Source organism: Pezoporus wallicus, unplaced genomic scaffold (genome assembly GCF_028554395.1).
Source record: "Pezoporus wallicus isolate ANWC-B61680 ecotype Strahan unplaced genomic scaffold, APGP_CSIRO_Pwel_v1 contig_3181, whole genome shotgun sequence".
Classification (NCBI taxonomy): Eukaryota; Metazoa; Chordata; class Aves; order Psittaciformes; family Psittacidae; genus Pezoporus; species Pezoporus wallicus.
Window position 1 is genome coordinate 973,356 of NW_026641700.1, and position 21,747 is coordinate 995,102.

Genomic DNA, 21,747 nt, shown 5'->3' on the forward strand with positions numbered 1-21,747 from the left:
TGGTAATTTATGGAATTGCTTTTGTTCTAAGGATGAGGAAAGTGTCAGAGTCTCCTTCATCAACTTACTGCTGCACGCATGACTGTCTTTTCATTCTCACTGTTTCACACCTATGCAATTCAATTTTCTTAAGCAAAGTTAACTCTTGATTTAAACTGGTAAAATTCAGATTCAACTTCCCTGACAAGTCGCAGAAACTGTCGAAGGAGAAGGCGAGTTGAGTCAGTTATTTCCCTCATCACTAGTAGTAGTAGTAGTAGTAGTATATTGTACTTCAGTTGTTAAGCTGCTCTTATCTCAGCCCATGTGTTTTACATTCTTTCAATCTTCCTCCCCATCCCACCCAGGGAGTGGGGATGAGCAAGTCGCTGCATGGTACTGAGTTACAGGCTGGGTTTAAACCACTACAGTAACTAGGACAGGCTTATTTTAACGTTTAACAGGAACACCCTAAACCTTAATCATCGTGAGGCTCTGTTTAGAGGCAACAAGACAGGCTGTTGTTCCACTAGAGTTTTCACAAGCATGTAGTAAAAGCTATTTAGAGGTATGACTAGATTGGGATTAAAAAACAATTGGTATTAGATTGAGATTAAAAAACAAGACAAATGAGAAACTGAAACTGAGAAGAAAGATGTTTTCTCCAAGGTCACACAACAGATCAGTGGCAGAAGAAAAAGTATCTGTCACCAAATGCTGTAAGCCTTATGTGTATACTTTGAAAACAGTGTGAGGAAAGGCAGGCTCAGGTCAAAACAGAGCTCTGGGAAACATGAATTACACCTATACATTACATTTATAGCTGAACAAGTATGCATGATTTTCATTTGGAATTTGTTTCCAACAATAGTTGAATCCTTTGGGACAAAATTCCATGTGAATACTATATTAAACAAACAAACAAACAAAAAACAAAACCAAAAAACTTTGCATTTTACACCTTGATTCTTACATAAACCCCTTGCTACTCAACTCAGTTGTACATAAAAGGACATCTTGTCAATAGTGTGGAACCTGACTTGTGCCTTCACTAGCAGGAATTCACATTTACTACCTTCATAGGTTGTGTAGTCTTTATAATTCTTATATTTGAGTCATCATTGTAACGGTACTGCCCTGGCATTACTCTAGTTCTGTGACACAGCTGTTCATCAGTAATGCTCTTCTGTGTTCACAAGGCTGTTTCCTTCTCCAAAGCTGCCCAGTACCTTATCATCTGTAATGAAAACACTGATTTCTGCAGAGCAAGGATAGGGTTTGGGAAGCCAAAGGGAGGTCCAGGAACCTTTCTGCTGAAGAACTGTCCTACAGCAACATCCTCTATCTTTAACTGCACATCACCATCATGAGAAAGGGACCCATCCCTCTGTGCTGAAGGCACCCACAGTAGATCATGCCAACCTTGTCACCAGATGGTGTGAAATTTCTGTGCTCCCAGAGCACAGAGCTTATTCAAAGCAATTTGTTGCTTGTGGCAGATCAAAATTGTTGCCTTTCTTTTCCACCCTCACATAACTTGCACGTTTGGCAATTGCACTATATGACCATCTGTGTTGCAAGTGGGCTTGTGTCCTGTTCACTGCATGCATGTTGTCTGATTTACTTAAGCCAGCCTAGCAGAACTCTCACTGCAGAGGTTGGATAATATCAGCATTGACTGCAAGATATTGTGTATTACCAGGCAAAAATAAGAGATGGTCCATGATGAAGTATAAATCTGGAGGTTGTATCACATGCCTCTCTAGTTTAGAGCACACACATGCCTGTGTAGCCATAATACAATACACATGGCAAAATATTTGATGGTGAGCTAAACTGAGGAATCATCTGACAAATCACATGCTTACCTAATTCACCACTCTGCTGAGCCCATTACTTTCTGCACACTCATTAATCTAACTCTTTGCCTATAATTAATACCATGTGCTTACGTAGTCCATCGCTCTCTCCTGATCCTATCGTATTCTGGCTACTTATTAATCTACCATCTGGACAATAACTAATTTGACCAGTGCTCAACAAATGAGGATTTTTTTTTCCTCAGAACAGGAAACATGATATATGAACCTCACAGTTTATGTTCAGGTTTTGGAATGGTGCAAATTTAAAACTTGACATAAGTGCAAATCTACATGCAATCACAGATGTTATGTGTATTATGTAAAACAAATAAAGTATTAGTGACTTTCAGTCTTAGTTGATGTACATGAAGTTGAAAAAAAAAAACCAGACTGCAGGCTTTGTACAAAATTAGAGATTGTTTTTTTTTAAAATGCACTAAATTCTTCCACTGAAGGTACTCTAATGTCTAATGATTAATAACTATCTTTTTAAAAATAGCCCCCTTTGATACAACTTACTGCTTTTAAACAGTTGTTGTGTTAAGATTTTTCTGACAATGAAGGTTGATGGTTAAAGTTGCATCTTTTCTGTTAAAAAGAAATCAATTCCATAACCTCAAACAGACTTTCCTGGCTTCACACTCTCTAGGGTACTTTTAAAATTTAGTGTCAGCTGCCTTCTTTTCCAGATCTCTTTTCCATTTACATTTATAGATTTGCACGAAATATACCTGTATGTTTTTTCCACTAATGTAAATGTCTTTAAAAAAATCTTAAACTGATGGTTTATCCATTTAGTACTACACACTATATGCAGAATATTTGAGAGAAGACAAAATTTTACTAGAACTCTAAAGCCTTTTTAGGACAAAACAGCAAAGCACAAGTTCCTCAAATGCAAGGGCTTGTCTACTGGAAATGCTTGTGGTTCTTACGTTCGTGTTTATAAGTAGATCCATATGTGGTGTGTCTTGCTGCCATCACAAAAAATGTCCAGTTTCACTAGGGAGCTCTATCAGAGTGTCAAAAGGGGTTGGAAATTTAACTTGGATATATCTTTTTCTGTTATTTATAGTAATTCATATTAATTTCTACAACAGCAGAACAAATGACTGCAGCAATACTTTGGTATGATTCCAGAAACGTACAAACCCCTACACTTGAGTATGCGATGTAACATGGGTGAATCGTTTACACCTGTTTCCTTTTAGAGGAATGAGTTGGTTGAGCTTGGGCACTACTTTTCTGTCTTGGGTGCTCTCCTCAATACAACAGCACCTGCCATTAAAGAGGGTCAGTAAGTGTGTGCTCAGCTGAGTCTGAAATTACCCATTTAGTAGCACTGAGACAGCATCTATACATGGTGGGTGCTGGATGAGAGGCAGGCAGGAATGATCTCATGTGAGCCTGCCTGTCCCAAATGAATACTGCCAATTACTGCCTTGATTATCTGAGTTAAAGAATTTGCAGTCCTTGGTTTTCTGCCTTGGGAAACACTGGAATTAAAATTGTTCAGCAAAACTTTGGCATTGGTATTTGGTTAGCTATTTCAACCTCTAAACTCTTTAGCCTTAAAAGTTCAAGTAAGTTCATTTTCAAAGGATCTCTTAAAAATACACAGCTAAAACTTAAAAGACTAGCTGGAGATTCCAATTTCTAAGGATTATTTCCTGTTTACTTTTCATACCAGCTAGCTGAACTCTCACATTTCATCTTGGAGATGGGACACAACTGTCTGCAGAGGACATACTTTGTTCCCTTACACTCAGACAGGCAAAGGCAAGATGGACTCCTGGCTCTATTTGCTAAAAACATAGAGCAACAAATGGGAGGTAGAAAAAGCTGTCTTGGGAGAACGACACATAACTGAGCACAAGGAACTTCTTTGTTCAAGAGCACACGAATCAAAACACTGAAACTGCTGTGGTATTTTGGGTATTATCCAAAACAACAGAGTCACTAGTGAGAAAATGAAAACTGATATATTTCAGTTGGACAGTTTGTACTTTTTATGTTACATTCATGCACAACAATCAAAAGGCAAGAATCTGGAGTCCTTACTCAGCCTCACTTCTCACCAAAGTAGGGGTTTTACACTGCTTATGAAATAAGAAATGTTTTTTGTTGTTGCCTATAAAGACAGACAGATTACATTCAGCCATGGCCCAGAGGAAGGAAGACAGAAAAAAAAATAATAATAAGGGTGCTTGTTAAGACATTGACCTTTCTAAAAAGGCTGTAAGGGCTTCAGAAACATCCAGAAGAGAGGTTCTCCCCGACAGACTTCATCGCTATCAATAGCAGGTTTTTCCATATGCTGCTCTGCTTGCACCCCTCATGCCATTGTCATGGTCCTGTGCAGAAAATATTCCAGGCTGACAAGAATGTCTGTTTACGCCTATGCAGTGATTACTTATAGTCGCACAATTTTACTTGCAAATAAAAGAGAGTAAGTGTAAAACAAGTGTGCACATCCAGTATTAGGGTAGAGCATTTCTGTTGGTTCACTAAAATAATTTGCCTTTAGACAGGAAGAGTACATGTATTATTTGTAATAAAGATTTGAATCAGGAAAGTTTTACACAAATGTCATCTTTAATAAAAATGAAGATTATCTATATATGAATTGACTTCAAACAACATGTTTTTCAAAGTTTTCCCTGAGCTGTCAGACAGCCTTTAGGGACTACAGGAAAAACACACTAATATAGCAAATGTTATAAATCCCCAGAATAACTCTTATCCCATTGATGTTTTGATTCTGTCATCACTATCCATCTATTGTTATCCTCAGGCGGTAATGAAATACAAGACCTGTTTCAAATAGGGATGAATAAGCACTGTACTTCGAAAGCTATAGTTAACTAAACGGAGCCCAGACTGCCATCAGTGCATTAAATGTTATGCCAATATAAATCCAAACCCACACTGCCGTAACTCTTCTGGAGCCTGTCTTCCATTACAGCTAGGGAATGGGACCAGGGGACGTGGCAAAGGAACAAATCTGGCAAATCTGAGGCATTCTTACTTGGACACAGTGCAGTCAATACGGTCAAAAAGTGGTGAAGGTTCAATTTAAAAAGGGTACATTTTTCAGAAGTGTCTCAGTCACACATAAGCCTCAAGGTAAATTTTTCATCATGTTCACATGATTCAGGAATCCTGTTTTCCAAAACCCTGAAGGTTGTGCAAACACAAATATGTGAGAGGTTTCCACATGTGACCCTACTATGCCATCAGAAGAATATTTTTAATACTATTTATTCTAAAATAGCAATGCTACCTCAACCTATTGACATTAATTTTCAATAGCTCTTAGTATAAGGGTAGCAAAAAATCACTGATAACAGAAAATAAAAAACCCTTTTAAAATTTCATTCGCAGTTTCTCATTGGCATCAACCTACAATATCAAGGTTGAGTCACAGGAAAAATCATGAGTAAATTATGATGCACCTAGAGTCCTTGACTGCCCATCTGACTTTCTCCCATTAGGAAAACAAAAACGGCTCCTTTTTTCTCATAGAATGACATCTTGGTTGTTACCTGCTTCTCAGGAGATCACAAAAGTAAGACGACAAACACGCTTGGGGAATGGAAAAGAAATACATGTATATCTTTTCCAGTTAATATATATTATTGTTATTTGTTAGGGTCAGTGGCTTATGTGGTTGTAGTTAAAAAGCTACAGAAGGAATTGGAGATGTAGTCTTTTACTACAGTGTTTCTTATTTTAAACCACCAAGTAAATGGATACAGTATACACGCAGGCACACATCAGGAAAATATATCTGAAATCTATATATAAAGGGAAATAAATGAATAGGACGTCTGAGAGGCCAACCTACTGAAGAAAAAGCATGGTATTTAAACGAGTGGGCAGGCAGGTGGCAAAGGAGATGAGATGGGCAGGCAGAGAAGAGGCAGGCAGACACAGGGCAGTAGAACTGTGTGGCACAGCATTTTCCTCCTGTCGTCAAGCTTGCCAGACAGGGAGAAAACTGTCCTGTCTGTGAGCAGCACGCTGAACTAAAAACCTCCTTTGTCTCCTCTACAGCATGGTTTTGCCTATTTTTCCTGTCATGAGGAACATGATGTGGTATTAAATTATACATAAATATCAAGCAGGACTCTGTTGGAAATGAAAAGCTAATCATCCAGTGACATGATATAGTAGAAACTTATAATCAAACCAAGGAATTATCCACTAGCATTTGAGCAATTCAAACTGTGCTTTCTCTATGAGTTCATCTCTACTCCTGAAGAATAAAAGCTTAACAAAACATTCTCATTCCTGGGGCAAGGAGGATGTAATATTTATCTGCACTGGTTTCCAGTGGACATCTCATAAAATGTTATGAAGTAAAGTAGTGGCAATTTAGATAATAACATGGCAAACTAAGTTACAAGGAGACACAAAAAGCTAACCATACTAGAAAGTTCCCAGATTCATCAGCTCACAGCGTTACCAAAACTTGTGTGCTAAACTCTGCCAACTTTATTGTAATCTTTTCTTCATTTCTTTTTTTTTTAGCTATGGAGGTGCCTAGAATAGAGTGTATAGTTAGGCATAAAACTACAGCAATGTTACAATGGACTCAGATTCTTTATTTTCTTTCAAAACGGGCCATTAATTCTGATGCCTCTTGAAGCCTCTGTATAGTAATTCTCTGACAACTTTTCAGACATTTCTAAAAAGGAATTCATCTCTGAATGAAGCCTGGGGAATGGTAGTTCTGCCTTTTTTGCTTTTATACTTCTTCAGCACTAGAAGCCTCATATCCATTTATTTAAGACCATAATCTTGGGGAACACATGGGTAAAATATTTCAGTGAAGAGACTGGGATTACTACACACAACACAAGGAGGTAACCCGTAATGGCAACGACACTGGAACTGAAACGTTACACCACTTATCCACTGTCCTTCTACTTTTCCACCTATAAGCACAAACCCTTTCACTGACACAACTCTGGATGGCAATGAATGTAAATTTAACTTGGGATATTGAGAGTGCCACTCACTATAAAAGTTATTTTTCTCTTCACAGCCTTTTACCAAGGAGTAAAACAGATCCAATTACCACACTAAAATACCTCTTCTAGTACTGCAGAAAAATGCTTGGCTGAAGGCTGTCAATTAAAACACAAACACACATATACACAAAAACCGGGATTGGTAAAGTACTTAGGTTTTCTTTTTAGAAAGGGAGTCTTTAAGCAAGGATCAGAGATCCTTTGGCTTCCACAAGTCTGATAACTCACCATGTACACACATCTAAGATTTCTTGTGATCTGCAGTTAAATCCAAATATTAGAATACAGGACTGATATTAGCAGTGATTTTGTTCAATACAGCTTCTCTTCAAACTGAAGAACTTGTCTCCAAAGAATTGACAGATGTGGAAGAGGGCTTCAAACTGGGATAGAGTCCTGTGCTACTAAACGGGTATGTAATGTAGTTATATCCATGTTGTTGTATAGCTAATTCTAACCAGAGGTTATTCTATTATAAAGTCAAAATATCTGAAAACAATCCTAAGCAATGCATCCTTATTTTAATTTTTCCCTCCTCATGTAAATCAATGTATTGATGCTTACATGGAGTACACAATTCTGATTAATGAGAACTCTTAAATGGATCTGTACCCAAGGAACTGATCAAATGAAACTAAAGTGATCTGTACATAGTGGAATTCAGTATGTTGTTTCCTTCTGGTATATAGCTAATATTGAGGCAAAGTGTATCAAAACTTTTTTGTGAGGTAAACAAAAAATCACTTGCACTTCTTCTAATGAATGCTGGTAGAAGTGTAATGCAGCTGTAAGTAGTAGTTATAAATTGATGAAAGATGACAACTTACTGAGGGGAAAAAAAAAAAAAAGAGTTGACTGGTCAAATCATAAAACAGATTCAGATTTGGAAGAGACTCTGTCAGACAGCTGTGCTTTACCCCTTTCCAGTACTTGAAATGCATCTCCGAAGCATTGAGGAACCTTTAAAGTATATACAGCTACGAAGGATTTTTTTGATGGATGAGCATGTAAGGGAGAGGTAATATGCTGAACCTAGCAATTCAAAGTATGCAGGAATGCAGTTATCTTGCCACCCCTGAAGCAAAGCTTTAGTAGCAACACTTTAGAGCTTGTTATTCACTTGTATCAATGCAATTAGATAACAAATCACCCATCCTCCCCTTTTCACTAATCAAATGGTGCTCCTTAAAGAAGCAGAATCTTTACAGCAGAGGGCTCTTGCCAAAAAGCTGGCTGCTCTTACATGACCTTGGACTTTAACGTGGCTGACAAGCAGAGCAAGGCTACAGCGTAAGCACTTTTAGCTGGATATAAGCAAGTATCCACTTACTGTTGGTTGCATAACATATGGCGGATGAGGCATCCATGAAGTACTCTGGACCTGCATATCAAATACTTTAAATTAGCACAAAAAGTTTAGAAAAAAGCTCAAAGATTTGCTTGAAAATAGTCTTTCTATTACAACTATGGAGCTAATTTTGGCAAAGGACTTAAGTCATGTAATTCAATGCAAAATTCATTTATGCTTCATAAAATTATTGACAAAGGAAAAAGCTTTCAAATTCAATTTGGTGATGTTTTCTACCAAAGTCAGAAGTCTGAACCACTGTGCCTCTTCTATGATCCATGCTGTTTTATCTCATAATGCAGTCTTCAATATTCCACATTGTCCTACTTTTCATTTGTATTGTTTGCTTTCATCCATCAATAGTCATTAAAATGTCATCCAACTAACAGTGCAGGAGACATAAAATGTTCAAAGTTTATTTTCAAAAGTATCTGTATGAACTTTAAAAGGTGTAACATATTCAGACACCCCAGAAAGATTTGTTTCCAGGAAGAACCGCAGATCTAATTAAGAGGTTTTGAAGCTTATTCTAATTGAAAGCTTTGATGGCAAAGCTGGCTTAAGGTGTCCCTGCCCTCCAGGATTAGCTCTTTCCTTGGGCATTGTGGGGTCCATTTCTACCAGAACTCTACATGCCTTACCAATGTCTTTCCTTGTTGTTCTGCCTTGTAACTGACAAGTACCAGATTTCACAGACATACCAATTTTACCAACAATTAGTGACTGTTTGTGTATTTGGGGTGGCATCTCTGAGCCACAACTTGTGCTAAGCATGAACACGCTATAATTACTCAGACTCAGCCCCAAGAAATGTGCATCCTAGTTTCCTTTTGCATGAGTCTGGGCACCACAAAACACAGGAAGTACACAGTGGGCACCTCTCTAGCCATCCCCAAGATCATAGAGATGGGCACATGGCATCTCAGACTGAGCATGAGCAGGGATGATTAGGAGAGAGCTACAAGGTCCCAATTCTCCAGATGCCCTATGATTTTGTTCATGAAGAAAGTGGTGACAACTAATTGCAGAATCGTGTGCTTCTACCCTTGTTGAAGTTTGTCAAAGTAGATTTTCTGTTGAAAAGCAAGTTCAGTGAAACATCTTTAGAACCAAACCCAGAGCACACACATTCAAACACACCTCTACTACAAAAGTTTCTGTTGTGATTCCTACTAGTTAACATATGTTAGAGCTGCCACAGCTTGCTGCTGTTCATTGCTCCCACTCTTGAAGCATTGCAGCTCCTCCTCTGTGCCAGGGCAAATGCCTTTGGGTTTACACTGCAAGCTATCTACGGAGAATCATATGGAATGAAAAAAAAAAAAAAAAAAAGTTTTGGTGCAAATGCACCAAGCCATGAAACGATGCTTTAGTTCAAGTCAGGATGGGAGAAGGCAGCAATTGTGAACTGTGGAGCAGTGATGGGAGTAAGTGGCTGGATGGCCTGAATTCAGTGACCTGAAGAGGGAGGAGGTACGATTCTTAAGCCAGCTTTGCTACTGATTAACTTTCATGTGAGCTGCATTTGTATGTTTCTGGCACTGACATTTATTTGCTGCTATCATTTACTGAAATTTACTGAATTTATCTCACCAGAACATCCTGTTTGGCAAGTGTTACGTAGTCATACAAGAATCATTCTTCTTTGAAGATCAAGTTTAAAACACAGGAAGTGTAAGCACAACCTCCCAGAATTACCTGTAAGCAGTACCACACCATCTCAAACTTCACCCCCAAGAAATCAACCCTAATGTTAATAACAACCCACCATGCAGCTTTGTGAGTTTAGGTAGCTTATCTCAGGCAGGACTCAGGAAGAACACTGATGCTATTTCTGCTAGGACAGAAATAACTGAAATGGGAAAATGTATAGCTGATGACCAACTTCAGAGTAAAGTGATATTTTCCAGAGAGCGGCTAGTAATAAAACTATACAACCTGGTTTTGACTTCCATCTCAGAAAGCCAGAGAGCATGGTAGCAATTTTCCAGTGGAGATCTGTGAGGGATACGCTGAAAAGAAATTCTGAACGACAAAGTGTGTGTGAGACTGAAGAAGGCTATGAGGACAGTTATCCTCAAGTAACTTGCCTTGTCAAGGACTATTGTATAAAAATGAGCACTTTTAAATGATGCTGTTACTGGAGCAAATACCGCTGAAGTCAAAAGGTCAAAATATGATGCAGTTAATGTAAATATAAAACCCCCACATTTAAAACTGTCAGCTAATGAAGGGCAGCCAAAATGACAAGACATTTCAGTAAGAATGATAAGCCTCTGCTGCTGTCAACTGGAAACGAAGCAAAATTCTGTTTACTAGAGAAGCTGCTTGAAATAAAAAAAATACTCTGTTTTTCATTGCTAGTGTAAAGAATTCAGAAAACACTTAAAACCCTACACCAGATGATACCTGAATACTACTAGAAAGCCTTTTGTTTAAAGTGTGACTCAAGAGCTCTAGCACTCAAAGAATTTTCTGTGGTATAAGCTCTGTCTTCATCCACATCCAAAACATAATTAACTGGGAAACACAGCAGACAAGTGCAAATCTGACGTACCTGATATGTAGAGACAGGGGAAGCAGCAATGAATGGCGTGATTGATGTCTGTGGAATCATGCGGTTTGTTGGAATACTGTACGGTGAGGAATAAAATCTGCAAAGAACAAAAGCGAGATTTTTTTGAACCTTTTGACTGGTAGGCTTTGACTAACTAATTCACTGCCTCCGAGGCAAAGACAATCAGAATCTACACAAGTAATTATGTCCATCTATTTCCAAAAGTACAATAAAGAAGATGTGATGGCTCCACTGAACAGATCTTGAAAATGGAAAGGAGGAGGAATATTTACACTAAGCATATTTTTTCACTTCAACTAGCACAAATATAGAACTTCATGATACAAGAAGTAATTATCTGAAATGCAAAGACAGCTGATTTTCCAGAGTGCTAGATAGTGAAAGAAATTTCTTATGCGACATTGAAGACAATATTACTGATTTCAATTCTACATGCGGTACTGTTTTCTTTTCAGATCTTAATGCTTCAGTGCTGAGAATAACACATTCCATATACATGCCTGACTTATTTCATTAAGGGATGGCTGCAAAAGCTCTGGCTAAAATTTTCATATTCATCTAGGTAGACAGAAAAAAATCCACCTTCTAGTGAAATGTATCAAGAATTATGAGTCGAAATGCCCCAGGCAGCACTGAAAATCTCAGATTTAGTTGTTTTTATTTCCACTGTTGCATGTTATGAACTGAAGTTGCATTATCCGTTGTTTGATGGCAATAAATGTTCTATTTCTTCTTGTCCCCTGTGGGTTAATGATTATTGATAAAATAATCACTTGGAAAATATCGCTACTGATGGATTCTGTAAGTACTTAATATGTATGTGTTTGTAAAGATTTTTGCATTTGCCCTTTTTCCAGTTTTAACTGTAAGCCAGAAAAATAAAATTGCTTAGAAAAACAATGTTTGTGGTCTTACAGCTGTCAAAATGTTGCTATTTTGGACTCCAAGAAACACTCTTGTGCAGTGTTTGCTTGTAAGATTTAAATCCCAAGCAGATCGTTCTCATATAGTGTTCACCCATCTTACATGTAACAGATTTTGCACATATGCTTTCTCTGTAACAGTGGATTACACTTCCTGCCTTTTTATAGTTTTTTTTTGATGTTGTGGTTTTTTTTTCTCCTCACACTGAGGCAATCAACAGTAGCTTTCCACGACAGCCATGCAACACAAATATCATTACTGGTGTTTAAACAAGTGCTCTATTTCCTGATCACCCTGGCATCCTGGATTTAGTACTAATCAGTCTAGTTCAGACTGGATGCATTCATTCTGGATGCAGGCTCAAAGAACCACTGACTTCATCCAACCAATAGCCTCCAAAAAACAGGCTGCTGTCTCTGTAGCTTGGGCAGAAACCTTCAAAGTTAGGAGGGGAGAGGGAGACAGAGAAGCAATCATTTGTTCTCTCTGTTCCAAATAAGATTTTAAAATGCCAAAAGCAGCAGGTGGCATCTGAGTGATTGTTTAATAGAAATATATTGCTATTTTAGGAACATTTATCTGCCCTTACAATGCTTGCACAGAGACTATTTTAAAACTGTACCTTTGCTCAATTTTATATATATTCTATTATGACAACTCAGAGGCATTTGTATCCCACTGCTTGTATCAAACATTAAGTTCATCCAACACTGGGTGGGGGGAAGGATTTTTAAACCATTAGCCATGTTCATCTATCGCATTAGCATGATGCATATGTTATCTACATCCTGTTATAGGGGTCTTTTCCCAGATGAGGTTAACCAGAAATCTTTTTGGCTATGCTGTTGCTAAGCAGATGGACGAAAAAATGCTGTGTGCAGCAAATGAGAACAGTCAATGGCAGACTGAGAGAATTTACTCTATGAGTAAAATTTCTAATGTATAGAAATACATATAAACCTCTTAAACTGAAGGACAGTGTAAAACCAAAATTATTTTGAGAAAAAAAAAAGCCCCATTTTTGTTCATTCTGTTCTCATTCTGTCCACCAGCCTGGCACTAATACTGTGCTCAGACCATGTACGAACTGCTCGGACAAAGATGAGTACAGGGAAGAAATAACCTTCCATTTGGAAGTAGCGCTGACTCTTTGGAATAAACTCTCCAGCATGTCCCAGCAAATACTACGAAATTTACAGAAAACGTGTTCTAAGCCAAGAACTTGACAGACAGCTAAACATTTCAGTTTCAGCTTAGAGATGCAGTTATCTGAATAGTACATAAGCTTGTAGAATATACACTCTGGTGATGTGAAAAATACAACCCTTCCAACACCCCTGCCAATACCATTTATCTGTCGCAGTTTGGAATGCTCTCAAATAAGCATCAAATAAAATGCAGTATCAGGACACTCAGCTAGAGTGTGAAAATTCACGCACCAAAGCATCAAAGAAGAGAAAGGAAGGAAATCTGACGCAGTAAATGACTATGTGAGAAAATCTAGTTAATATAGTCCAAAATTAACAAATTAAGTTTAACAACCTGAGTCACTGTGACAGCCTGTACGTTGAATATTTTGCAACCAGGAATCCCTTATATCCAGTGACAAAGGCTTGTCTTCCTGCCACAGCATCACTTGTGACCAAAGGGATCTAAAAAAAGGGGGTAGATATCTCTGCCACACCTGAAGTACAGTGGTATGGTGAGAATAAGATTGTCAACAGTGACAGTCTGAGGCAGATGTGGAATACTCAACCTGTTGGAGCCATGCACCGCTCTGCTCACACACCTGCTCACAAGGAGGGCTCAACATGCTGTCACCTATGGGACACAGAGGTATCTCTCCAAACTCCCTTTACATAAAAACAGGTTAACGTCCTAATATGCAATTGGCATAAATGACATGCTGGGGACCTAATGAGAGAGAGGAGGACCAAAAATGTAAGAGTAGCCTGTTCTGGTGCAAAGCCTAGAGCATCCCAACAAGATCTGCTCCTGCTGACCTTGATGTATTTGATCTTAGAGCTTTCCCTGTTGTTTTTTTTTCTTTGGGCTTAGGGAGGGATGAAATGAAGTGGAAGATGCATGTTATAAGTAAGTCCAAGGGAATACAAGATTCTCAGTCATCAGAATATGTACACCAGAAAAAGGAGTAGAAAGAGATATATGTTATACTGGCTTTGACTCATCTTAGATATGTTCAACTACACCCCCAGGTTCCCTGGCATTAAAATATACAGTAACTATTATAGCACTTTAAGAGCTGTAGGCTTTGTGGTAGTTGACCCATGGGCTCTAGGGAGAGCTCTCCAAAATCTCAGCTGCATTTTCCACAAATGTAGTTTCATCCATGCAGTTTTTTGCACGTGCAATCCAGTATACCTGCTCCTCATGTGCAATTGCAGTGCTAGAAGCAAAAGTACAGAAAGGCAGGTGGCAGGGGTGAGGCAAAATTGACATCGTCCTTGTATTAAAAACAGACCTTAATCAGCATGCCCAGATTCCATAAGCACAGGGAAAATCATCCCTAGGACGCAAAAAGCTGTTCCTAGATGCTCCCAAAGAGTGGTCCACAAAAGGGCTCAAAAGGAAATGTTTTTAAGAGAAGTTAAAAAGACCCATATTCTCTGTACATCATCAGGAACATAAAGGCAATGTGTTAAGATGTTGCTTAACAAAGCACATACTCCCCCTCCTGCATCAGCCCTCTGTCCACATTTGGGGAGTGCATTACGTGTAGTCTGGTTTGGTCACTATTTCCCTGACAAAAAGGCAAAAAAAAAAAAAAAGAAAAAGAAAAGAAAAAAAGTCCATATGGTTCTCATCCTACGGGGGAAAGTGCAAACTTCCACACAGAATCTGCACGAGAGCAAGATACTATTTGCACTGCAATAAACACCATTTGCTCATGCCTTGTGCCTGGGGGCAGTACTGAAAAAGTTAGATTCATAAATAGTATCCTGGGGCTCATATAATGTAAGAGTATTACCAAGTGTTATCAAGGCAGCAATTTTCTGTTGCAGTAAGCTACATTATAGTCAGATGTTTGAGATGGAAAAGACCTATCTGAATATTGAGCCCACTGGTCAGCAAATGCACAGTATAGTCCCCTAGACATCAGATATTAAACTGTTGCAGTACACTGCAATCTTAGTCAAATGGCCAAGAGGATTCAAGCCTCAGGAACGTTTTAAATGAGCATCCTTACAGTGCAAATACTACAGTTCTATTTCATTCTTTGTATGAGTGCATTAAATCACCAAAACAATATTAATACCACAAATTGAAAAATCAATAGCATATTACAACAGGCACACTACTCCCCAAATAAAACCTGCAAACCTTTGTAAATGCAATTCAGAAAAGGCTGACTGTAAAACAAAAAAGGCACAGAGACTGACAGATGAAGAGGGCTCATCTATTGAAGTGTGCGGTTACTACGCCTTCAGTATCTCATACTGCTATGCTACGGTACACGAGCTGGATTCTCCACTCCATTATATCAGTTTTACACCAGTGTAACTCCAGTGGATGCTTAAACAGAGTTACATGGGCATAAAACCAATATAATGAAATGGAGAATCAAGCTTTACAGTGTAATAGACTCAGAGGAAAATTATCTATTCCTTTGTGAGGAAAAAAATCTTAGCCTCTCACTCTTTCGTTTTATTCCTGCTATAGATTTTCAAGGCAAACATGCAGTTATACAGTAATAAAAGTGAACAGTACTGCACCACAAGCAATGAGAACCCACCTTTTCATGTGGACAACATACAAGATTCCAGACCCTTCCCTGCAGCTTGGTTATGCCCCAACCCAAAACCCAATATAATCCATGTGTCTTAAGGAATCGTGACACCTGCAGAGACATGTCTCTCTCTAGTAGGCTCTCATCCTCCATATAATCGTGTGTGGAATTAGCAATTTACATGCATCAAAATGCTTCTGTCAATGCCACAAAGGACTCTACTAAACATCAGCATGCGTGATCAGTCTTTCTTTTTAAGTTTTATTGGTAATTCATACCTCACCTGAATCTTCACCTTGGCTTGGGTATCTTCACATTTCCCATCTCCAGTCTCAAGTCACTAAGCTCCACCCTGATGGGCACCCAAAGGACTGGACTGTATGACTCATGCTTACCACAGCACGTCCCGAGCTGCGTGTAAGGTCAACACCTGCTTAACCTGACCACTGCACTGAACAAGCTTGCTACAAGGAAGTGGTCTTTGTTTTACAGATCTTTGGGTAACATTGCTCCATGCAAACCTGAATGGCTTGGTCTACCTTACTACCAAAGTATTATGCGGCATTTTAACTACAGGGTGGGTGTGGGCACAACATCAAAAGAAGAGGGCACAAGCAGCAGTTTTGTGCTCACTTCTAGATTGCTCACTAGCTGTGAGGAAGGCCAGCAGGTTTGCCTAAAACCCCTTCACTGACGATTAAGTTAGCCTGGTTTACTTCTTAGTTTTTAAGAGCCCTTAACTCTCTTTCAGCATGGCCACACACCTGCTATGATACCTGTGTCTTATGTCAGTAAACAACAAATTGCATTTGCACATTTTATAAGCAAAGCACTGAGATGTTCCTGGACTTAGATAAAATAAAACCCATGAGCAAGATTTTTATTGTACTTGCAATTAAAGAGGCTTATGAAAACCACTAAAAATTTATGACTATGGGATATGTAGAGACTATGAAGTGAATGCCTGGGAAGCTAAAAAGAAACTGGGTAAACCAAAAGGTTCTTGTGATCCTCGGGTGACATCATTTTAAAGATGCAACCAAAGAGTGGAACGACTGTTGTGTAACTTTTGGCGGAAAAAAAAAAAAATCAATTTTTCTGAATAGTAAGAGCTTCTTCTAGTGGGAGATGTTTCTGAGATGGTTTTGTCCCGATGAAACTGAAAATATTTTGACATTCTAAAAGAAGAGATATGTCAAAATGGTAATTAATTGTCACTCTTACAGAGATATCCAGTGCTGTAGTTTATTTCATGCTTTACAAATAAAAGAGTTATTTAAAAAACTGCAAAGCTGAAATACTCCATTGAGTACTACTTCTTTTCCCAATGATCAGTGACAGTGTGTTCAAACAACTGGGTGACCAAACCACCTGCACACCCTGAATACCTGAGCACCTTGGGTACTCTGTGATATAAATAATGTCTGATCCTGAGATAACTTTCACAATTCCCAGAAACATGATTCTTGAAGTAAGATGGTATTAATCTCAAAGCATCATACAAATTACAGTTTCCAAAACATTCACGCAACTGACATGCTGGACTTCATCAGAAATAAAAGCCAGTTGTCTAAATGAAACACTGGTGGACTATGTACTAGTGAGGGTTTTATTTATAGCCTATAATGTGTTACCAGCTGAAAAATATGATGATAGAGAAGAAAGACTTTGAAAGTGTTTGTAAGGTCAGAACAGGGAAACGGAACCAGAGGATCCTGAAATCACAACTCTGAAAAAAACCTCTTTCTCTGAGCTTCTCTGATTTAGCCACTTCCCCCAAAGCATGGGATTATCATAAGTCCTACAAAGCTACTGCTTGTAAAGGGCACTTAAGCAAAATACACTAACTATTACCATTGATACATTTTTTTTTTAACTACTGGGAATGTTATTCTTTTCATAAATGCCTTGACTAGCAGGGCCCTAATAAATATTTAATAAATAAACCCATTCTCGTTTGTATCAATATATTCCTCCCTTCAGCTGGAGAACACAGACGGAAGTATGCATGGAATTTGATAATCATATCAAACACCTCCCTGATCCAAGACTGACTGTCTAAGAGTTAAGGGCCGAACCTCCTGATTTTCTACAAATTGCTAACCTAAAGGATAGCTAGATTTCAAGGTTCAGTTTTTTAGCTCATGAAATAACTGGAAATATAATCATTCAGGTAAATGACACGACAATGTAACATCTCTGCTAAATTTGAAAAGATGCACAATTCTTCGTGTCAGCAAACAGTAGCTGAAAAATGAAGAGTGTTGCTGAGAATTTTACCCCTAAATCCCATCTGCTTACACACAGGCTTTCTTCCTATTTGGCATTTCTATTCAGACAATGCCATGGAAGCCAGCCAGCCTGTAGAGAGAACCCTAGATGAAGTAACAGATCTATTATCTGAAATATGCTGGAACCTTCAATGATTATTTTAACAAAAGCGAAGTCAGTAAAGGGAAACTTTACTGGTTTCCACTTCATGACAGAGACAGATTAAAACATCCACTAGCATTTGCCAAACGGAGATGGAAACTATTAGCAAAAACAACTTCCCATTCAAATGGCTATTACAAACAAGAGGACATAAAAACAAAAGGGAAACTAAAAGAAGAACTTGACAATATAGCATCACATGCTTCAGACAAAATAAGACTGAGTGAATTAACTTCTGAATAAGTTTCACCAGAGAAAGAGAAAACAGAAGATGGCATTCAAAATCATTTTTATAAAGGCGTAAGAAAACATGCATTCCTTACCCATTCTGTATAGCAGCTGTTGGATCATAAGTCAAAGCCATGCCAGCCTGCACATAGTTAGGGAAGAAAACAGATTTTTACTATTACCGCAGGGGAAAAGAAAAAAACAACCCAAAACAAGAAAAAACCCCTTAAACATATTCTAAGCCAATATGAATAAAAGCTGACTGGAGCTTAGATGGAAATCTAAATTCTCCAGGGAAGCTCAGATGGCCCAAAGTAGCACAGACAGATTGGCTATGTCCCCTGCCTGTGAGATCCCCAAGAAACAGATCTGTTCAGTATGTTGATTGTCATCTCTCCATAACGTTTAGGGCAACTGGTGGTTTTGTGGCACCAGTAGCAGTTAATAACTCCACTGAGATCAAGGCATTTACATCCAATTGCCCACTGTAACAAGACAGGGCCAAATCCTGCTGTTGCCTGTGAGACAGGTAGTTAGTAAATACTCTAAAGCCAACTTCACAAAAGCTTCTCAGGGAAGGAGTCTCATCTTTCTTACAAAAGTAAAGCCCTGCATGACCCCAGTCTACCATTTCCCTAGGCTGTCACTTGTACTTACAGTTAATTCAATACCACATGTCAAGAAACAAAATGTGGGCTGTGAAGCAGAAAACACCAACCAAAACCAGAAAAAAAAGGAAAAAAAAAAAAAAAAGAAAAAGTTCTCGAGATTTTAAACAAGGCTTTTAAAATACTTCAGATGTCTGGACAGAGAAAGAATTTGTTAATCGGCTACACAGAGCCTTTCAACTGCCATTCACCACCAAGCAGATGGTGACCTGTGCGAAAGGATTTGGCAGCATCCAGTTAACAACTGTCAACACCACCACCATTAGCAGACATCCACAGGTACTGCAGGAAAGGCAGGGAGAGAGCAGGGCTGGGGACTGAATTTCCCACTTTACCTTGCGCTCTAAGACAGCAGTCAGGTCATGCAGGAAGGCCCAGCTTCTTCCCCAAGACTTAAAAACATGGAGGTAACAATCTCTCTCCCACACACTGCATTTGCTTTGATTTTTTGCCTTCCTTCCACCACCCCCTCCCTTTGTAAAATACTTGCCAATGTTACACTACCAGGAGATGGGAAGACATCTCTTTCTGTGTAGGGCTAGAAGCAGAGAGGAGAGGACGCTATTATTCAAGATGCTGCTCTCCCTTTGGGAGCAGTTGAAAAATGGCCACAGCACCATCCCACCCCAAAGCACTGTACTTCTCTCCACTTGACATACAGACCATATGCTCATTGCCTGAGACAGAAGCCAGCAGCATTTGCTACAAGAACAGGTGCTTTACCAACCACACAGCAGAGCCTGTGCTCCTGGTGGGAGTTCTTAATGCCCCTGGACCCATCTACCAAAGTGCTTCTGAATAACAGCATCTGCCCCCTTCCAGATGGCTACTCAGACAGGTCAGCAAGCATTTGGGCTTGGCCAGCTCCCATGCAGGCAGGTGAACAGCCAGGGTAAGTGCTCTGGTGATGAGCAGGCAGAGAATGGGCAGCACTCCTAGAAGAGCCAGGTTAGCCCGGCAGCTGCACACTGGTCTAAGAGGAGATTGTCCAAGATTCCAGAGGCCAAAAGTAACTTCTGATCTGAAGGTGGTAGGCTTCAGACTACCTTATGTAGCCAAGAAAAAAAATGTTCATGTCACTGTTATATTTGTATATTTTTCTCATTCTTTTAAGCAGATGCTAGGGCAAACACTTTGCTTATTGAAAATGCCATTGTTTTAATAAAATACATACTATCTCCCAAGCAAAGGATAATTCATGAGAATAAGGCCATGGACACACGGCTATTTTTTTAAAGTGCACTGATTTCATACAAAGAGAAATAAAAATTACTATTTCTGGAAGTTTAAAATGTCAAAGAGTCAAATTTAGGGTGACTCCAACCACTTGTTGATGTAAACATAAAGTAGCTTAGAAAATTATAAGGGATGATCAACTTGTTTTTATAATTTTTATGTCTTATATACTCCCAGTGTATTATATTTTTTGTTAAGGTTGCATTAATTACTAAAGGAAATGTATACAATTCATCCGAAAAGAGAGCTGTCATGGTTTAAACCCAGATGGTAATTCAGTACCACACAGCCACTCGCTCACTCCCCACCACTTTCCCCCAAGGTGGGATCGGGAGCAGAACTGAAAGAATGAAAACCGTACGAGTTAAGAGTATAATAACTAAAGTGCAGTATAATACTACTACTGCTAAACATAATGGTAAGGAAAATAACAAGGGGAGAGAATAAAAAACTAAAAGGGGAGGGAGAAGAAAAAAACAATAAATGCAAGTGATGTACAATGCAATTGCTCACCACCCACCAACTGATACCCAGCCGGACCCAAGCAGTGATTGGTCCCTTCTGGGTAACTCCCCCAGTTTATATACAGGGCATGACATGCTGTGGTATGGAATATCCTTTTGTCTAGTTTGGGTCAGGTGTCCTTTCTCTGCTCTCTCCTGGCTTTTTGTGTCCCTCCTCACTGGCAGAACATGAGAGACTGAAAAGTCCTTGATCAGGGTAAGTGCTACTGAGTGACAACCAAAGCACCAGTGTGTTATCAGCACTGTTCTCAGACTAAAGACAAAAAAGCACAGCACCAGCTACTGGGAAGAAAATTATCACAGCCAAAATCAGCACAAGAGCCAATAAAACTTCAATATCATAAAAAAATTTTGTCTGCAATATATTTTAGATAAAAAAAATCCTAATAAGAATGAGGGGCAGAAATGATAAATTGCAGCAGCTCTTTAGTGGAGCTCTAATAATGCTCAGTGTGCACCTGAGACCTGCAAACACATGTTTATGCCACTTTCAGTTACTTGTCTCATGGATATTTGAGCACATGGTCGTACACAGACCTTCACCGTGCCCTTATGCCCCAGACCTGCATGTGGGTTCCTGCAGACAACCTGCATATACTCCATGATATATATAGAATAGAATAGTTAGTGGTGGAAAGCACCTTAAGATCATCTAGTTTGAACCCCCATGCCATGGGCAGGGACACATATATTAGCATCATGTCCATTACATAGTATTGGTACTAGGAATAAGGGACACCACTGTGGGTTTGGCAAGTACAAAATATGAAAGTCTAGGCATTCATAATTTTATCCATGCTCCATATCCATACTGCAAGATGACAGATTACCAGAATCTGTTCAGGAACTTCAGCAGTGACAACTATAAATATCGCTACCATATTTGCCTGTAAATGAAGGTTTCACATCAGACAAATATGAACAGTGTGTGGCAATGTGTGCATATGGCACACCACCTACAGTTTGCCCAGTAATATTGCTAATATCCTCCCATTGTTGAATAGCCTTAAACAGCTGCTATTTCAAATAGTTGCTAACAGAGGACTATTTACTTCTTTCTCATCAAGTTGTGAAATTCCTCTCTACAAAATTAAGCTGGCTGAAAGCCCAGGAGAGGCAACAGTTAGCCTGGACCAGTGAAAGATTTATGGTCTGAAGCATCCTTATTCATCAGGAATAAAAA

The 21,747-nt window shown here is 38.9% G+C and overlaps 1 protein-coding gene across 8 annotated transcripts in view; it reads right to left on the reverse strand.

Annotated features, from left to right (window-relative positions):
• The window catches only part of RBMS3 (RNA binding motif single stranded interacting protein 3), a 722,404-nt gene that overhangs the window by 55,967 nt on the left and 644,690 nt on the right, over positions 1 to 21,747 (reverse strand). For all 8 annotated transcript variants that reach the window (XM_057424892.1, XM_057424891.1, XM_057424893.1 and 5 more), the window contains 3 exons: positions 18,232 to 18,278; positions 10,783 to 10,879; positions 8,208 to 8,258 (listed from right to left, as the gene is read on the reverse strand). In XM_057424892.1, coding sequence (XP_057280875.1) covers positions 8,208 to 8,258; positions 10,783 to 10,879; positions 18,232 to 18,278 — 195 coding nt within the window. The remainder of the gene's footprint in view (positions 1 to 8,207; positions 8,259 to 10,782; positions 10,880 to 18,231; positions 18,279 to 21,747) is intronic.